The sequence below is a fragment of the Cyprinodon tularosa genome, unplaced genomic scaffold (assembly GCF_016077235.1).
Source record: "Cyprinodon tularosa strain WSP-4 unplaced genomic scaffold, ASM1607723v1 ctg656, whole genome shotgun sequence".
Classification (NCBI taxonomy): domain Eukaryota; kingdom Metazoa; phylum Chordata; class Actinopteri; order Cyprinodontiformes; family Cyprinodontidae; genus Cyprinodon; species Cyprinodon tularosa.
Genome location: NW_024039403.1, coordinates 775545 through 790512, shown reverse-complemented (window position 1 = coordinate 790512; position 14968 = coordinate 775545). Strand labels below are relative to the sequence as shown.

Here is a 14968-nt window from a genome sequence, read left to right as displayed (position 1 = left end):
GATTATAGGCGCTTAAAACTTTCGAATTACTCTTTTTTTTTCTTTGATTGAGCGTTCATTTCACTGAAATCCTTAATTATTATTTATATATATTTTTTTATACATCCAGTACCTGTAGTACACACTTCATAGCAGAAGGGGGCGCTACAATTTTACGGGGAAGAAAGTAACCTTACAGAGTGCCGTAGTGCGTCAGCAGAAAGGAATTATGGGTATTGTTGTTCGTTAGTTAATCGAAGTAAATTAATAGGGAGGAAAATAATGATAAATATGAAGGACGTGGAGAAAAATAAAATATAGAACACGTACTGATGAACTGTAAAACTTATGAACATGAAAGTGAGAAGTTGAAAAGAATGGTTGGAAGGACAGGCAAAGAATGGAGTCTTAAAGCAATATTGGGAAATGCTGATGAAGATTCTCAGTCATCCAAGTCATTTGAATTGAGAAAGCTTCCTGGAGAGGTGGCGAAACATCTTCAAATCTTCGAAACCAAGTCCAGTGGATATTTTTTGAATGCTATAAATGCTATTTGCAGATTAAGGAAAGCATTTTTTTTATTTATCTTCAGAATACAAAATAAAAAATAGAATTTGATAGACGTAAAGTAATGTTGCTACACACTCATGTACAGTAGGTGGCGGTATGCATCTTAGGAGGAAGCTAGTCGAAGTAAAAAAGGCAGATAAAAAGCCTCTTGGTATTGACACATCGCTAATTATTTATTTTTTTAATTTTTTGCTTTTTTTCTAATTGTTTATGATTTTACTCATTGTGTTGCAAAAAAATAAAGCGGAAACGAGGCTGTTTCTCAGTGTGTCTCGCAAAGAACACAAAATCCCAGAAGTCCAAGCGGGTCGTTACCAACGCAACAATGGCGGCTCCCTCTGTTAGTGTGCAGGGTGTTATAGAACCATTAAACAGCTGTTTAACTAAACTAGGCTTTGAGGTTTACCCTCTAAAGGTAGGACAGCGTTGTTAAAAGTCCTAAATATTGAATCGGTTTCTGAGATAAATATAAATGTTTGTCTTTCTCATTATTATTGATTGTTTAACATGTTCAGCTTGTATTTGTTGTACCTTTGTGGCTCTGTGTGTACAGGTTGGCTGGTATAACTCTGTGCTGTCTCCTTCCTTCCACCTCCCTTACCATGATGAGACCCTGGCTGTGGTGGTGCTCAGCACTCCTGCCATGTTTGATCAGGCCTTCCTGCCCTTCCTGGAGCAGAGGGGCGTTCAAAGGCCCAGTGACCCCATAGACCAATGTGTGCAGCACTGTGTCTCCACTGCTGTTCAACGAGTAAGAGAAGAAGTAAGCAACCCTGGCAAAGATTTTGTAGAGGCAATGATGCATTTTTTTGTCTTGTCTCTAAGGGTAGGGTGCATGTGTTAGAGGTACGTATGGGCATGTGTGGGTGGAGATGTAAGTGGGTGTTGGCATGTGTCTGGAGCTGAATGATTGTCTAATAAATATCACCTGGATCTATTCTGGGGTTGTTTTGTTTGTTTGATTCAAAGAGAGGCTAAGGCTGGGTGCCAATATTTCTGTTGACTGCAAGTTTAAAGCTAAATAAGTCTGCAAGTCTACCTATTGTACAATGCTTCACAGAAAGAAAGGGTACAATAAACATCCCTAACTGCAGTAAAGCTTTAGGTTTCCTCCTTGGATTCAGCGCGATGAACAGATCCCTGCTCTCCTCTCTGTGACTAATTTTTGGATGATAGTCACTTACAGATATGGTCATATGTTTATTATATAATTTTAGATAGTGTGACATATTATTACAGAAACAGAAATTTTATGTAAATCCAACTGTAAGGCTCACAGGCTGGTAGTGAGTCGTGTCTTTGTGGTGTGAGCAGCTAATTCAGCACAAGCGCTGTTGACTTGTGAAATTATTCACTCTCCTTGAACCTTTACGAGTTTGCATTATCACAAAAAAATAGCTTGGAACAAAAGCATTTCTACAGCATGATGCAACCATTACCATGCTTCCCCTGTTGGGGTGATCTGTTCAGGGTGGTGTGTAGTGTTAGTTTTCCATCATGCATACATTTTTTTTTAAGTAGCTCACATATTTGAAATGAAGTGTCCTCTAAACAATGTTTGCGAAAAATTAAAATTGTATTTTTTTTTATTTTTCAATCACTTTTGTAATTTTATTTAAATTCTCCTGAGCATTTAGATGTTTCACTTTGGGTTTTCATTGTTTTCATGCCATTCAAAGCTTAATTGTCCATGGTTTGTTGTCACAGGACCTACCTTTGTATGCAAACATTCTTACTTCTTTCACACATGGTTCTGCATACTAGCTGCAACTCGTTCTTTCCTTCTGTTTGGCAGCAATTCCACTTTAAGCATATTACCGCCACCTGAAGGGTTAGAGGATTACACTTAACTCTTGTTAAGTGTAATGTGACCTAAACTGAGTGCATCCGCCATTTAAACGTAGCTTTATGTTAAATTGCAGGTGTATAGAAATTGCCCAGCCCTGGAACAGAGCACCGTCTCTCACATGGGCTGTGGTGCCATGAAAGTAAAACTTCTTTCTGCTTTTTTCTTCTCCTCCTCCAAATATACCAAATCTGTAAAGTGTAGAACTTGTAGATGTTCTACTGACAGTTCCTCCTACCTGTTACCAGTTTGATGTTGGATTAAACTGAGCTTAAATGTTCTAAACTTGGGATGTTTTCTTATAATCTAGGCCTGTCTTAAACATCGCCAAAGCCTTTTACCCGATATTTATATTTATTTACATGTTTTAAACTGTCCTAATTTGATCCTTTTTTTATTCAAAAGTAAATAATTTCTATTGAATATTATAGTTTCATATAAATCAGGTGAGTTTAACATTTAGCACACAGGTGAGCAAACAGTAGTAGAGATGTTGTGTTCATTAATATTCTCTATCAAACCTCTCAGGCCTTCAAACAACAGCTGAATTATATTCTAAAATTAAATTAAAACTGATTAGCTGCTTCTGAAGGCAGTTGGTTGCTCTGGATTTTATTTACTGGTATCAAACTGAAAGAGGCTGGCTATGAATGTTCTCTTTTCACATCATTTAAAACAATCCGTCATAATCTGATGAACAGATATGCATTTGTTTATGTCTTTGCCTAAAATTCCATTAAAATACAGTAAAGTTTATGGTTAAAATTAGGCAAAACTGGGTAAGTTTTAAGTGTGAATGCATTTAGCTCTATATACAGATGAAAGTCTCATAGCTCCATGCTGATTGTGTGTGGAATGTAGGGTCGAAACAATTAACATGATTATTGGTTATTGAAATAGTCGTCAACTCATTCAGCAATCGATTCATCATTACTGCAGTGTGGAGACTCTAAAGTGTGTCTTTGGCTGACAGAGTGACCCACTTAGAGCAGCAATTATACCAAGATTGTGTAAAAAAAAAAAAAAAAAAAAAAAAATGAGGAAACCTTTTGCATTTATGATTTAAAAAAAAACATTTCCGCTGTCAATCTGCTCTATCCAGAACTCCTCAAATGGAAAAGTTTTAGTTTCACCTGGTTTAATTTCATAAAAAATCTTTAAGGAACCTTTTGCTATCTGAGTTATTAATTGAAAACTAATTGACAGATGAATTGATTTGCAAAATAAACGTTTGTTGCAGCCCTGGTGGAATGGGACCTGCTGTAGCTCTCATGGGATCTCAAGGATGTGCAGAGAAGTTGTGGCACAAGTCAGAATATTGTTGCGTTAATGTTTTAACTTGTCCTTTTTCATTCCTTTTAGGAAAGCAGAACTTTCCCCTTCCAGTTCTCTGAGCTGTTATCTGAAAGGTTGTCTTCTGTGTGTTAAAGATGACCTTTCCTCTCTGGGTTTGAGTCTGTAGGGTCCATGTGGGATGAATGTTCGGTCTAAGATGTTCCATCATGTCTGTTCGCTCTGCTTAAATCTGGTCCATTTGGTAGACTTAAACGTTGTCTCTTTCTCTCCCTCAGACTTCTCCAGAGCTGAAGGTGGATGTGAGGTACGACTACGAGCTGCTGCCCAGCAGGAAGCCAAAGTTCTTAGCGCAGACTGCTGCACACGTATCTGGAGCTGCGTTCTACTACCAACAGTCTGTCGTCACAGACCAGCCCTGGGCTGGAAAAGTAAGGCTGTTTGTTGGTCCAAACTCATTGGTTTCTCCACTGGATCATTTATCGTAGCTGTTCCTCCAACTGGCTTTCATTAAACCCGTTTGCTCAGCAGAAGATGTTTGGAGTGTGCATCCATCCGAGGTTGGGGGGCTGGTTCGCTATAAGAGCCCTGCTGGTGTTTGAAGGAGTGACGGTTGGGTCTGAGCTGGTGCAGCCCGCTCCTCCAGACTGCGTTCCTTCCAGAGAGGACAGGATCAAGCTGCTGGAGGCGTTCAACTTCCACTGGCAGGTAAACCACTCAACTTTTAGACAAACAAGGGAAACAGCAGACATGTAAGAGATTTAAGAACTTTCTGTAACAATTTCAGCTCCTTTGTGCTTCAGAAGCTGAGAATAAAGTCTTTAATAGAGCTGAAACAATCAGATTAACCGATTATTAAAATAATCGTCAACTAATTTAGTAATCGATTAATCATTAACTGTGTAGAGACTATAAAACATGTCTTTAGCTGACAGAGTGACCCACTTAGAGCAGAAATTATTACAAAAATGTATATAAACATTTTGCATTTAAGATAAACTTTGTTCTCTGTCAATACTCTCTATTCAGAATTCCTCAAGTGGAAAAGATTTAGCTTCACCGGGTTTAATTTTGTAAAACGTCTTCTTTAAGGAACCTTTGGCTATTCGATTATTAATCAATTTATTGAAAAAGGAATCAACAGATTAATTGATTTGCAAATGAATTGTTAGTTGCAGTCCTAGTCTTTAATTCAAGATACGTTTTTATATTTAAACATAACCTCTTTTTGAAAGAATGTAAAGTTTTTAAGCTATATGAGTCTAATGGATGATTAACCATTTAACAAGTGTATAATCCCTGACTGAGATGATGTAAATGATGTAATCTGTTAGATTTGCTCTCTGCTCAGATTATTTAACATTTTATTTATGATGACATTTTCCTGGTTTTGTCTCCAGGACTGGAGCTACAGAGACATCATCCCCTCTGAGCAGATCTACTCAGAGAGACAGAAGGAGTACTTCTCCACCCCCCCTGCCCAGCGTCTCACCCTGCTCACCACTTGGGGCTTCTTCCCAAAAGACGATGCTCAACCTAATCTCAGCCCGCACACACAGAGCCAGGCGAACGGACATGGCTGACACCCTGGACTCATTCTGGTCCCTTAACCTCGGCCGCTTGATCACATCCGACATGTTTTCAGTTTTCAGTTTTAGGCCGGTGTTTGTTTTTAGCTGCTGATACTCCGTTAAAAGTCATTTTAAGCCAAAGCGAAGATATTTTTCTAATCAAGTGAAACAGTATGCTCAGGTACTAGGAAACATTGTCAGTTTAGGGCCCCCTGCTGGCCAGGGGCCCCACATAGAAAATATAAATTCAGCTGACAATTGCATCTGATTTATGCAGGCAAAGAATAAGAGCCGATAGATAAACGGCCATCAAACCATGCACTATGTAAACTGTTGTGAGTAAAAATCTTTATTCTGCAGTTTCCTCTGAAACAACAATAAGCTCGACTTCTTCACTACTTGAGACTCTTTATTAAAGCCTAAACACCAGATAGAAGCCAGTAGGATTGGCTAAAGGCTGCGCTTCCCACTGTCTGCCACTGGTTCCTCAAAGGGTTAAAAATCATATTTTTGTGGGAGTCCTGTTTTTTTCCAACTGAAAACTCTTAAGAAAATATTTCTGTAACAGCTAAAGAAATATGAAAACACTTGTTCAATCAAGTGAGGTATATGAGAGGCCCCAAACCAAACCCTGCTCAGATCTTCATGGAACCTTTATTTAAGTCTGAGTGGCCCCATGACTCCTCGGCAGAACATTGATAATCAACTATGGTGGCAGTCAAATGTTTAGAGTAGATCTTGAATCTCAAACAGCCTCAGGATCTAACTAGTCCTCCAATGATGAGCCAAACATAACCTCCTCAGGGCGTTCCAGTGTGAGACGAGTTTGACAGCTGAGGATGGACTCAAACTGGGTCAGAAACGGAGCAATGATCCCACACAGGACAGGAAATCAACTCGCTGTAACAGCCTAGTGAAAAAACTCGAATCAACCGTGAATTAGATCCTGCTGACCCTGCGGAGCCCGAACGTCCAACCTCCAACCAACCCCACCGTGGTCAGAATCCTCCTACTTTACCTTGAAAATAAAAACTCTTGGTAGATTTGTTTATTACAAGGAATAGTTGCATTTACGTCTAAGATATCCCAAAATATATTTTTTTTGTAAAAATATACTTGCATCTATGCAGTTCTTTTCAACAGCCGGACAGCATTTTTCCTTTCACTAAATGAGTTCTGGGAAGCCACTCTGTTCCAAGTCAGCTCCCGACCTCAATCGGTCTGAATGGATCATTTTAAGGGTTGGAGGACCAAGGGTGCAGGTTTGATATTAACTTTGGTACGGACACCATTGGTCTGATGTCATTGTTCCTATGCAAAAATATGCATTGTCGTTTTTGTATGCTTGACGTGAAAATCAGGGTGTATTTTGTTTAAAGAGAAAATCAAAATTTCTTGCAACATTAATACAAATTTTATAAGCGTTACACACACTAGATGCTGTTTATCAATGTTTGAAGCATCACTGGCTCTGATGAATGTGGAATTAGGACTTTTTTCCTCTTTGAAAAGGTTTGCATTTGAAATTACCAGCAACTAAGACAGAAGGTAAATCTGTGCCTATTTAACAAAGTATAGTCTAGATATGTCTGTTATATGTGGATTTATCCTATTATTTCTTTTGAGGATATAGAATTGTGCAGAGGTAAACAGAGCTTAAACCCACTCTTATCTTTTAAATATTCTCTCTGTATCATGAAACAAATCAAAATAGAAGATTCAAGGGACACCAAACTTCAATAGATTCAAGGGACACCCACTTACAGCATGAATTATACCAAAATTGTAAAAAATATATAGAAACATTTTGCATTTTAGATCAAAAATGTTTTCGTCTGTCAATGTCCTCCATTCAGAACTCCTCTACTGCTGCAACAAAGCTGTATTGGAAATTATAAACATGTTATTCACATCTAATTGTTGGTAGGGACAAGTAGGTCGGTCCAAAATGTTGGTAGGGACATGTCCCTATGGTCCCTATGCAAACCTACGCCCATGTGGAGGGCACTTCGCCCCAGCTCTTATAACTATTGGGACACACTAACCTTACATATGAAAGTGCAAAACCGTGTGCTAGTGAGAGAAATGGAACTGGGCTTAAGTCCCAAACTCAGCCTTACTGAAATGTAGTGATTGGGTCTTAAGTGAGCCACACAGAAAACAAGTCTCCAAAAACTAAAGCTCTTTAAAGGAACAGTAAGCAATAAATCCTTATTAATTATACATCAGTATAAAATGTGAGTTATTACTTTGTCCTGAAATCCATAAGTATTCCAGACCCCAAATACTGTAGTGATTCCTTGTAAAAAACTGTCCTCATTAAATCAAACCTTTACTTCTGTAATAAACGGAGCAGGAAGGCAAGGTGAGGCTTTTAGTTTCCAACCTCAGATGACACAGAGCGTACCTGCAACAATGAAACATGATCTGATATCAAGGCTATTATTGTATTAATAAACAGTTAATACAGCAAATACATGGTAGGTTTGATCATTTTTTCTTTCATCTCCATGGAGTTTAGTAACAGTTGCCACCAAAAAGAAACTTGAATAATGTTTAAAATAGGTCAAAACTATTGTTGTGAGGAGAAATAAAACTGCTGTGTAATAGTAAAGAAGTAGTGCAGCCTTTCATTGATCTCACTCCTGTATTGTCTCAGGTTTAACTGACAGTTTGATGCATTATAGATGAGCTCTCGCTTTGGTCCTCCAGGCTGATGACAGACTGACGACTCTAAACTGTGACTAACCCTCTACTCTGCTGCCAACAGGGAAACAATTTGGCTTTAAGTCTCAAACATGCAGTTTTTCAGCTCCATCAGCGGATCGGGTTATTAACAGATGCTTTAAGGCTTCCCCCTCTGGACTGTATGGATGTCTGGATGGTGGTCCTCAGCTGCAGTCAGTTTCATGCTTACACCTCTAGGTGTCAGTGTTGTCTTCTTTTGTTGCAGGCTTGGAGTTAGTTCTGCTCTTTCTGAAGCATCTGGAAAATGTTCAATGCTTGATGAAGTCCGGGACAGACTGCAGATAACCTGCCATGCACTTTATAGCAAGGTTTACAGCTTCAACGCTGCGGCTCTCTAACTAGGTCTCCTTCAACAGATAATTTACACACAGCTTTTATTTTTAAGGTCTGTGGCTCTTTATTGCAACACTTTCTTCTACTCCTTAGTGCCTCATTGCATCTCTTTTTGTTCTCCCCTCCTTCTGTCTCCTGTACTGCTGGATCTGTGTACTGAATCAGCATTTTAGAGCAGTGTGCCGCAGGCCTGCAGAGAGCCAGACCATGGACTTAATTAAATTCCCAAATACCTCCTTCTTTGCCCCATCCAGCTTCTTTTCCCCCTTCTTCTATCTCCTTATTCTGTCTATATCTGGAGCTGCAGTTTGATGCAAACCTTAACATTTCCTTCATAAAAAATAAACTACAATGCACTCAATTTCATTTTTTATTTGTGGCTTTATTGGTCATAAATAAAGGTTTAATTTGAAAGTTACAGCTGTCGCACCTCTAAACCCAAACTTCTGACTTTTATTTATTACATTTAGAGCAAGAGAGATATTCTAAAGTTTTTCCTTTATATTCTTTTCTTGTCTTTCATGCATTTGGATGTTTTGAACAGAGAAGGAGTTGTTTTATGTAGTTTAAACACTTAAGTTTGATGTGTTATACAATACAGATGAGGATAAGAGACTTAAGTGCCACATTAACTTTAAATATTTTTTCTTTTCGGATCAGAACCATAAACAGCAATGCATTCAGCATTACGTTGTTATGTCATGTCACTTTATGTGACAGACCAACACAAAGTAGTGCATAAGAATCGGGTGGATTTAAGAAATTTGGGGCCCAAGGCAAAGACAGGCAGGGGCCCCTCTGAATTTAGAAGACAACACATACAGGTGCTGGTCATAAAATTAGAATATCATGAAAAAGTAGATTGATTTCAGTAATTCCATTTAAAAAGTGAAACTTGTATATTATATTCATACATTACATACAAACTCATATATTTCAGATGTTTATTTTGTTTAATTTTGATGATTACAAATGACAACAAATGAAAATCTCAAATTCATCATATCAGAAAATTAGAATATTGTGAAAAGGTTCAAAATTGATGGCCCCTGGTGCCACACTCTAATCAGCTAATTAACTCAAACCACCTGCAAAAGCCTTTAAATGGTCTTTCAGTCTAGTTCTATAGGCTACACAATCATGGGGAAGACTGCTGACTTTACAGTTGTCCAAAAGACGACCATCGACACCTTGCACAAGGAGGGCAAGACACAAAAGGTCATCGCTAAAGAGGCTGGCTGTTCACAGAGCTCAGTGTCCAAGCACATTAATAGAGAGGCGAAGGGAAGGAAAAGATGTGGTCGAAAAAAGTGTACAAGCAAGAGAGATAACCGCACCCTGGAGAGGATTGTGAAACAAAACCCATTCAAAAATGTGGGGGAGATTCACAAAGAGTGGACTGCAGCTGGAGTGAGTGCTTCAAGAACCACCACACACAGACGTATGAAAGACATGGGTTTCTGCTGTCGCATTCCTTGTGTCAAGCCACTCTTGAACCACAGACAGCGTCAGAAGCGTCTTGCCTGGGCTAAAGAGAAACAGGACTGGACTGCTGGTGAGTGGTCCAAAGTCATGTTCTCTGATGAAAGTAAATTTTGCATTTCCTTTGGAAATCAAGGTCCCAGAGTCTGGAGGAAAAGAAGAGAGGCACTTCATCCACGTTGCTTGAAGTCCAGTGTAAAGTTTCCACAGTCAGTGATGGTTTGGGGTGCCATGTCATCTGCTGGTGTTGGTCCATTGTGTTTTCTGAGGTCCAGGGTCAACGCAGCCACATACCAGGAAGTTTTAGAGCACTTCATGCTTCCTGCAGCTGACCAACTTTTTGGAGATGCAGATTTCATTTTCCAACAGGACTTGGCACCTGCACACAGTGCCAAAGCTACCAGTACCTGGTTGAAGGACCATGGTATCCCTGTTCTTAATTGGCCAGCAAACTCTCCTGACCTTAACCCCATAGAAAATCTATGGGGTATTGTGAAGAAGAAGATGCAATACACCAGACCCAACAATTCAGAAGAGCTAAAAGCCACTATTAGAGCAACCTGGGCTATCATAACACCTGAGCAGTGCCACAGACTGATCGACTCCATGCCACGCCGCATTGCTGCAGTAATACAGGCCAAAGGAGGCCCAACTAAATACTGAGTGCTGTACATGCTCATACTTTTCATGTTCATACTTTTCAGTTGGCCAACATTTCTATAAATCCTTTGTTTTTATTGGTCTTCAGTAATATTCTAATTTTCTGATATGATGAATTTGAGATTTTCATTTGTTGTCATTTGTAATCATCAAAATTAAACAAAATAAACATCTGAAATATATGAGTTTGTATGTAATGTATGAATATAATATACAAGTTTCACTTTTTAAATGGAATTACTGAAATCAATCTACTTTTTCATGATATTCTAATTTTATGACCAGCACCTGTAAAACGAACGCATTCTACAGATAGAGAAATGTTAATAGAATAGACATCCATTATCTGTTCTAGGTTGTGTCCCTCTCTTCTTGTCCCTTTTCTTCTTGTTTTCTTCTCTGTTTTGTACTCAGCTGACTTTTCATGCTGTCTCTAAAGGAATGAAAGATTTTTTCCAAGCACTAAGCTCACTTAGCTGATTGCTCCTTCCTGTGTTTCCAAAAGTAAATAACCCAGTCCTTGTTTTCACTGCAGACAAGCCATGATCTGCTTATCTGTTCTCCATTTTTCATTTGGATGAAATAATAGCTGCATGAATCATGACAGCAGACAAGATAGAGGAGAGCAGGAGGCGGGGTAACCAATCTACTTGCTCTGGAGAGCAGAGTTCGCTGCTTTTAGATGTTGTCTCCAAAGTCTCCAGTAGCAGAAAAAAGTCGCTAGATTTGGTGCTGGGTGCTTTTTTGAAATCAAAGTGCTAGAGGGGTCTGAAATATAGCGACTAAAGCGCTAAGTTGGCAACACTGCTCTTTGCATCGTTTGTTTTCAAATGGTTTGCTGCTGGTATTTTAGCAAAAGTATATTTATATTAAGGAATACTTGTATTAACCATACATGTAAACAGAGTTTTATGGGGCGACCAGGAACTTGGGGCCCTAGAAAACTGCCTAGTATTGCCAAATGGTGAATCCCCCCCCCCCCCCCGATAAGAATAATAAAATGTATTCACCTCTAAAAACAAAATATACTTTTGCATGTGTATTCAGTACTCTTTTTTTTCTTTTTTTTTAACAGTGTCCTGTCTGGCAATGTGGCAATAAGAATAATTGTCTTGATGCCAGAAAGAGCCCAATAGATTTTACTTTCACAAGTGTAGCAGTACGGCTGTCGCCATAGTGTTCCGCTTGATTCATGCATATAAATAGCTTTATTATAATTATGCAGGGAGTTTTACAGATTATATGGACACTGCAATGTAAATAGAACAGTACTAGTACTCATCACTCTAAATCAGTAGTTCCATTTTCTTTAGCGTAGAAAGTACTTCTAGACCAGTACTACTCCAGCAGCACCAGTCCAAGGTTTCTTCCTATTGATGGGGAGTTTTCCTCCTCGCTGTCTCACGGTTTGAGCTTTTGCTCTAAAGTTAAAGTCAATGCAGTCAACTGTTTGACTGTTGCCAGGTTCTTGTTCAGGGGGAGAAAAAGCTGTTAGTTAATGACTGAATGTGATCATCTGGGTAAAAAAAAACAACAGCAACAAACTGAACTTAACAGCAGTGTTCAATAACTTTGACTCTGTTTGTGTGGTGACTGGATTTTTTTTTTTTTTTTTGTAAAACGTGTTAGAAACTTTTGAATTTGCATTATATGCATTAACTGACCAGAAACAACAAGTAACAGTTAAGTCTTATGGTAAAAATCTACTAGCTGTTTGTGTTTCTGCCCCATTATCTTTACTAAACTCCCTCATAGTGGAGGGAGAGCTTCTCTGCTGACGCAGATTCAGTTTGTTCCCTATATGAATAGAACAGTCTTAACTTTAAAACAGTGTTTTAGTTTGGTGTTATCAGTGCGATGCAGAGTCTGTGACATGATTTAGAGTTCAACCTGTTTTTCATCTCAGGATTGTCTTGATTTTAGCTCCATTCTTCCATCAACTCTGACCAACATTACCGTCCCTGTTGAAGAACAGCATCCCCACATCGTGATGCTGCCACTACCATGTTTCACAATGGGAATGCTGTTTTCAGGGTGTCGTGCAGTGGTGATTTTGATCAGTTAGGGAAGATTGCTCTGTCCTCCAAATGCTGTCTTTCTCACTTTGGTTTTCCTATTTCTGCTCTCCTGAAAGGAAATGGCAGCATTACTAATAACTGTTCTGTTAACAGATCCACTGTGAATCTCTGCATCTCCCTTACTGTGACCATGAGTTTAATTTAGGAGTGTAAGATTTAAAAGAGCTGAATAAAATGTCTTCCTCACTTTTCAGATTTTTACTGTTGGTACAGCTCTTTAAAAGCCTGTGGTCTTCTCCAGAAAAAGTGCTGTGTGACAGAAAGTGAGGAAGATCAAAAGATATGTATAATATGAAGGAGCTACTTTCAAATCAGCCATATTTTACTGAATAAAATGCTGATGCATTGAAGTGTTCTAGAATCTCGCCATGATAATGGCCTCTAGAACTGACATAAAGTTGAGCATTGTTGTTGTTTAACCCCAAAAGGTCGATGTGTCTCTGGAATCTAAAGGCAAAAATGTTCTATCTGCCTGCAGCTGCGTGCTGCAAAACAAAGATGTGGCACCAAGAGAGTTTTTCGGATGAAAACAAGGAGAAAGACAGGATGAGTGGTGTTTCATGGGTTGAGGATCAGTGAAGCAGCGCTATCCGCCCACAGACATCAGCCAACAAGAGGAGAGGAAAGGCCAGCAGCGAACCAGCAACAGAGGAATTAGGAGCTCAGCGTGTGCAGAAACAGATTGGGAATGTAGCTGAATATTCATACAGCTACTAAATAATACTGAGGGGGGGATACTGATAACAGAGGATTTTTTAAATAGAGGGTTAGACTCTTTCCTCTTCCTGCACCATGCCTATCAGCAGCGACTAATAGTCTCCCATTCACTCAAAGGTCTCTCTGTCTTTAAAACGTTTTGTTCATCGTGTTTCTAGAGGGTTTTAAATGTCAAAAATCCCCCTTTCAGATTTTCTTAGCTTATTATATAACCAACAGTCCATCTCAGGCGTTCCCCCTGCAGCCAGTTAATGGCTGGTTGAAAACAGTGGAATCCAAAAGATGTGGAGAAGGATTGAAAATGGTAGAGAGTCTGGAAAGACATCTCATTACCAGCCTCAATAAGACGTTAAAAGCAGGAATGTTTGTTCCTTCACACCCACAAATACTGAAACCATGTGTTAAATAAAGCATCAGATCGATTTGGATATCAGATCAGATAATGCTGGCGGGCCTCTTTTCTTTCTGCTCCTCCTCTGGTTTTCTCATCCTTACAAATGATCTCTGAGCAAAAATGAAAAGCTGATTCTAATGTGGCAAACGCGTCCGCATTCATGCAAAACACTGCCATCCGAATAAAGGAGCTGGCTGTTTTCTCTAAGTCCATCAGGTAGTATTTGTCTCTGGAGCAGCACAAAAAACAATGAACCCTTTACAGGGCACTCTGAAATACTTTGAAAATCCAAATTTCAAGTCAATCATGTTGTTGAAATAAGACCTTATTAGCTTCAAACATTCAAAAAATAGGATATTTTGATGGAAAAATGTATGTCAATGTGATAACAAGAAACGCCAACTTGCCCGAATATATTAAGAAAAATAACAAAGTGCTTCTATAAAATTGAAATATGAAATTATGAAATTCATGAAAAACACTCTGAGTAAAAGAAACCCATTTTTTGGTCCAGCATAACCTTAGAGGCATTAATGCTGATACTGGCACTTACATTCTTTAGTTTATAAACCTAAATATAATTGTTAACTAGGCTTATTAACTTTTTAACTTTTCAATGACCTTTTTACTTTTTTTTTCTTGGCTTAGTTTTTCATTTTTTAACTTAATTTACAGTAGGTAATATATCATTCAAGGGCTCATCTAATTGGTCCAATGCAAAAATTAGATACACAGCCATGTAGCAGTATTTTTGCTGAATACCTGATCTAGATCTTTTGGTTCTAGAACTCACTGAGGGACGGTGGGGGGACTCCATTTGTAAGGGGGATGCAAGTGATCAAAATCAGTAACTTGCCCTATAAAGGGTTAATAAAATACTGTTTGTTTCAACTGCTTAACGTTGCAAAACTCAGAAATTTAGTTTCTGAAAATGACCTTGAGATGCTCATCCATGCATAAGTGTCATCACGTTCTGACTACTGAAATAGCCTGTTCACTTGTCTGAACAAAAAAGGCCTAGCTCAATTGCAACTTGTGTGCAAAATTCTGCAGCAATGATGTTGACACGTACAGCTAGAAAAGCTCACATAAGCCTTGTCCTAAAGCTCTACATTGGCTTCCCATTGAATACGGCAGAAACTTCAAAGTTTTGGTTCTGACCTTTAGAGCCCTGCATGGACAGGCTCCCTCTTACATTTGCAACTTGATTCATCCTCACTTTTTTTTTTTGCAGTCTTTTCAATCTGTCGCACCCAGACTGTGGGATGCTCTGCCTCTTTACCTGTGCTTGGTGAAC

The 14968-nt window shown here is 38.9% G+C and overlaps 1 protein-coding gene across 2 annotated transcripts; it reads left to right on the top strand.

Moving 5' to 3' along the window:
- Positions 1 to 834: 834 nt before the first annotated feature.
- On the top strand, positions 835 to 5657 carry mmachc (metabolism of cobalamin associated C). Of its 2 annotated transcripts, none has more exons than XM_038309091.1 (5): positions 835 to 964; positions 1103 to 1312; positions 3967 to 4119; positions 4220 to 4396; positions 5089 to 5657. In XM_038309091.1, exons 1-5 carry the CDS (start codon positions 875 to 877, stop codon positions 5269 to 5271), a joined length of 813 nt encoding a protein of 270 aa, XP_038165019.1. In that variant the 5' UTR covers positions 835 to 874; the 3' UTR covers positions 5272 to 5657. The 2 variants fall into 2 exon arrangements, with proteins under 2 accessions (XP_038165019.1, XP_038165018.1); XM_038309090.1 differs by having other exon boundaries at positions 4217 to 4396.
- The last annotated feature ends 9311 nt before the right edge of the window (positions 5658 to 14968 follow it).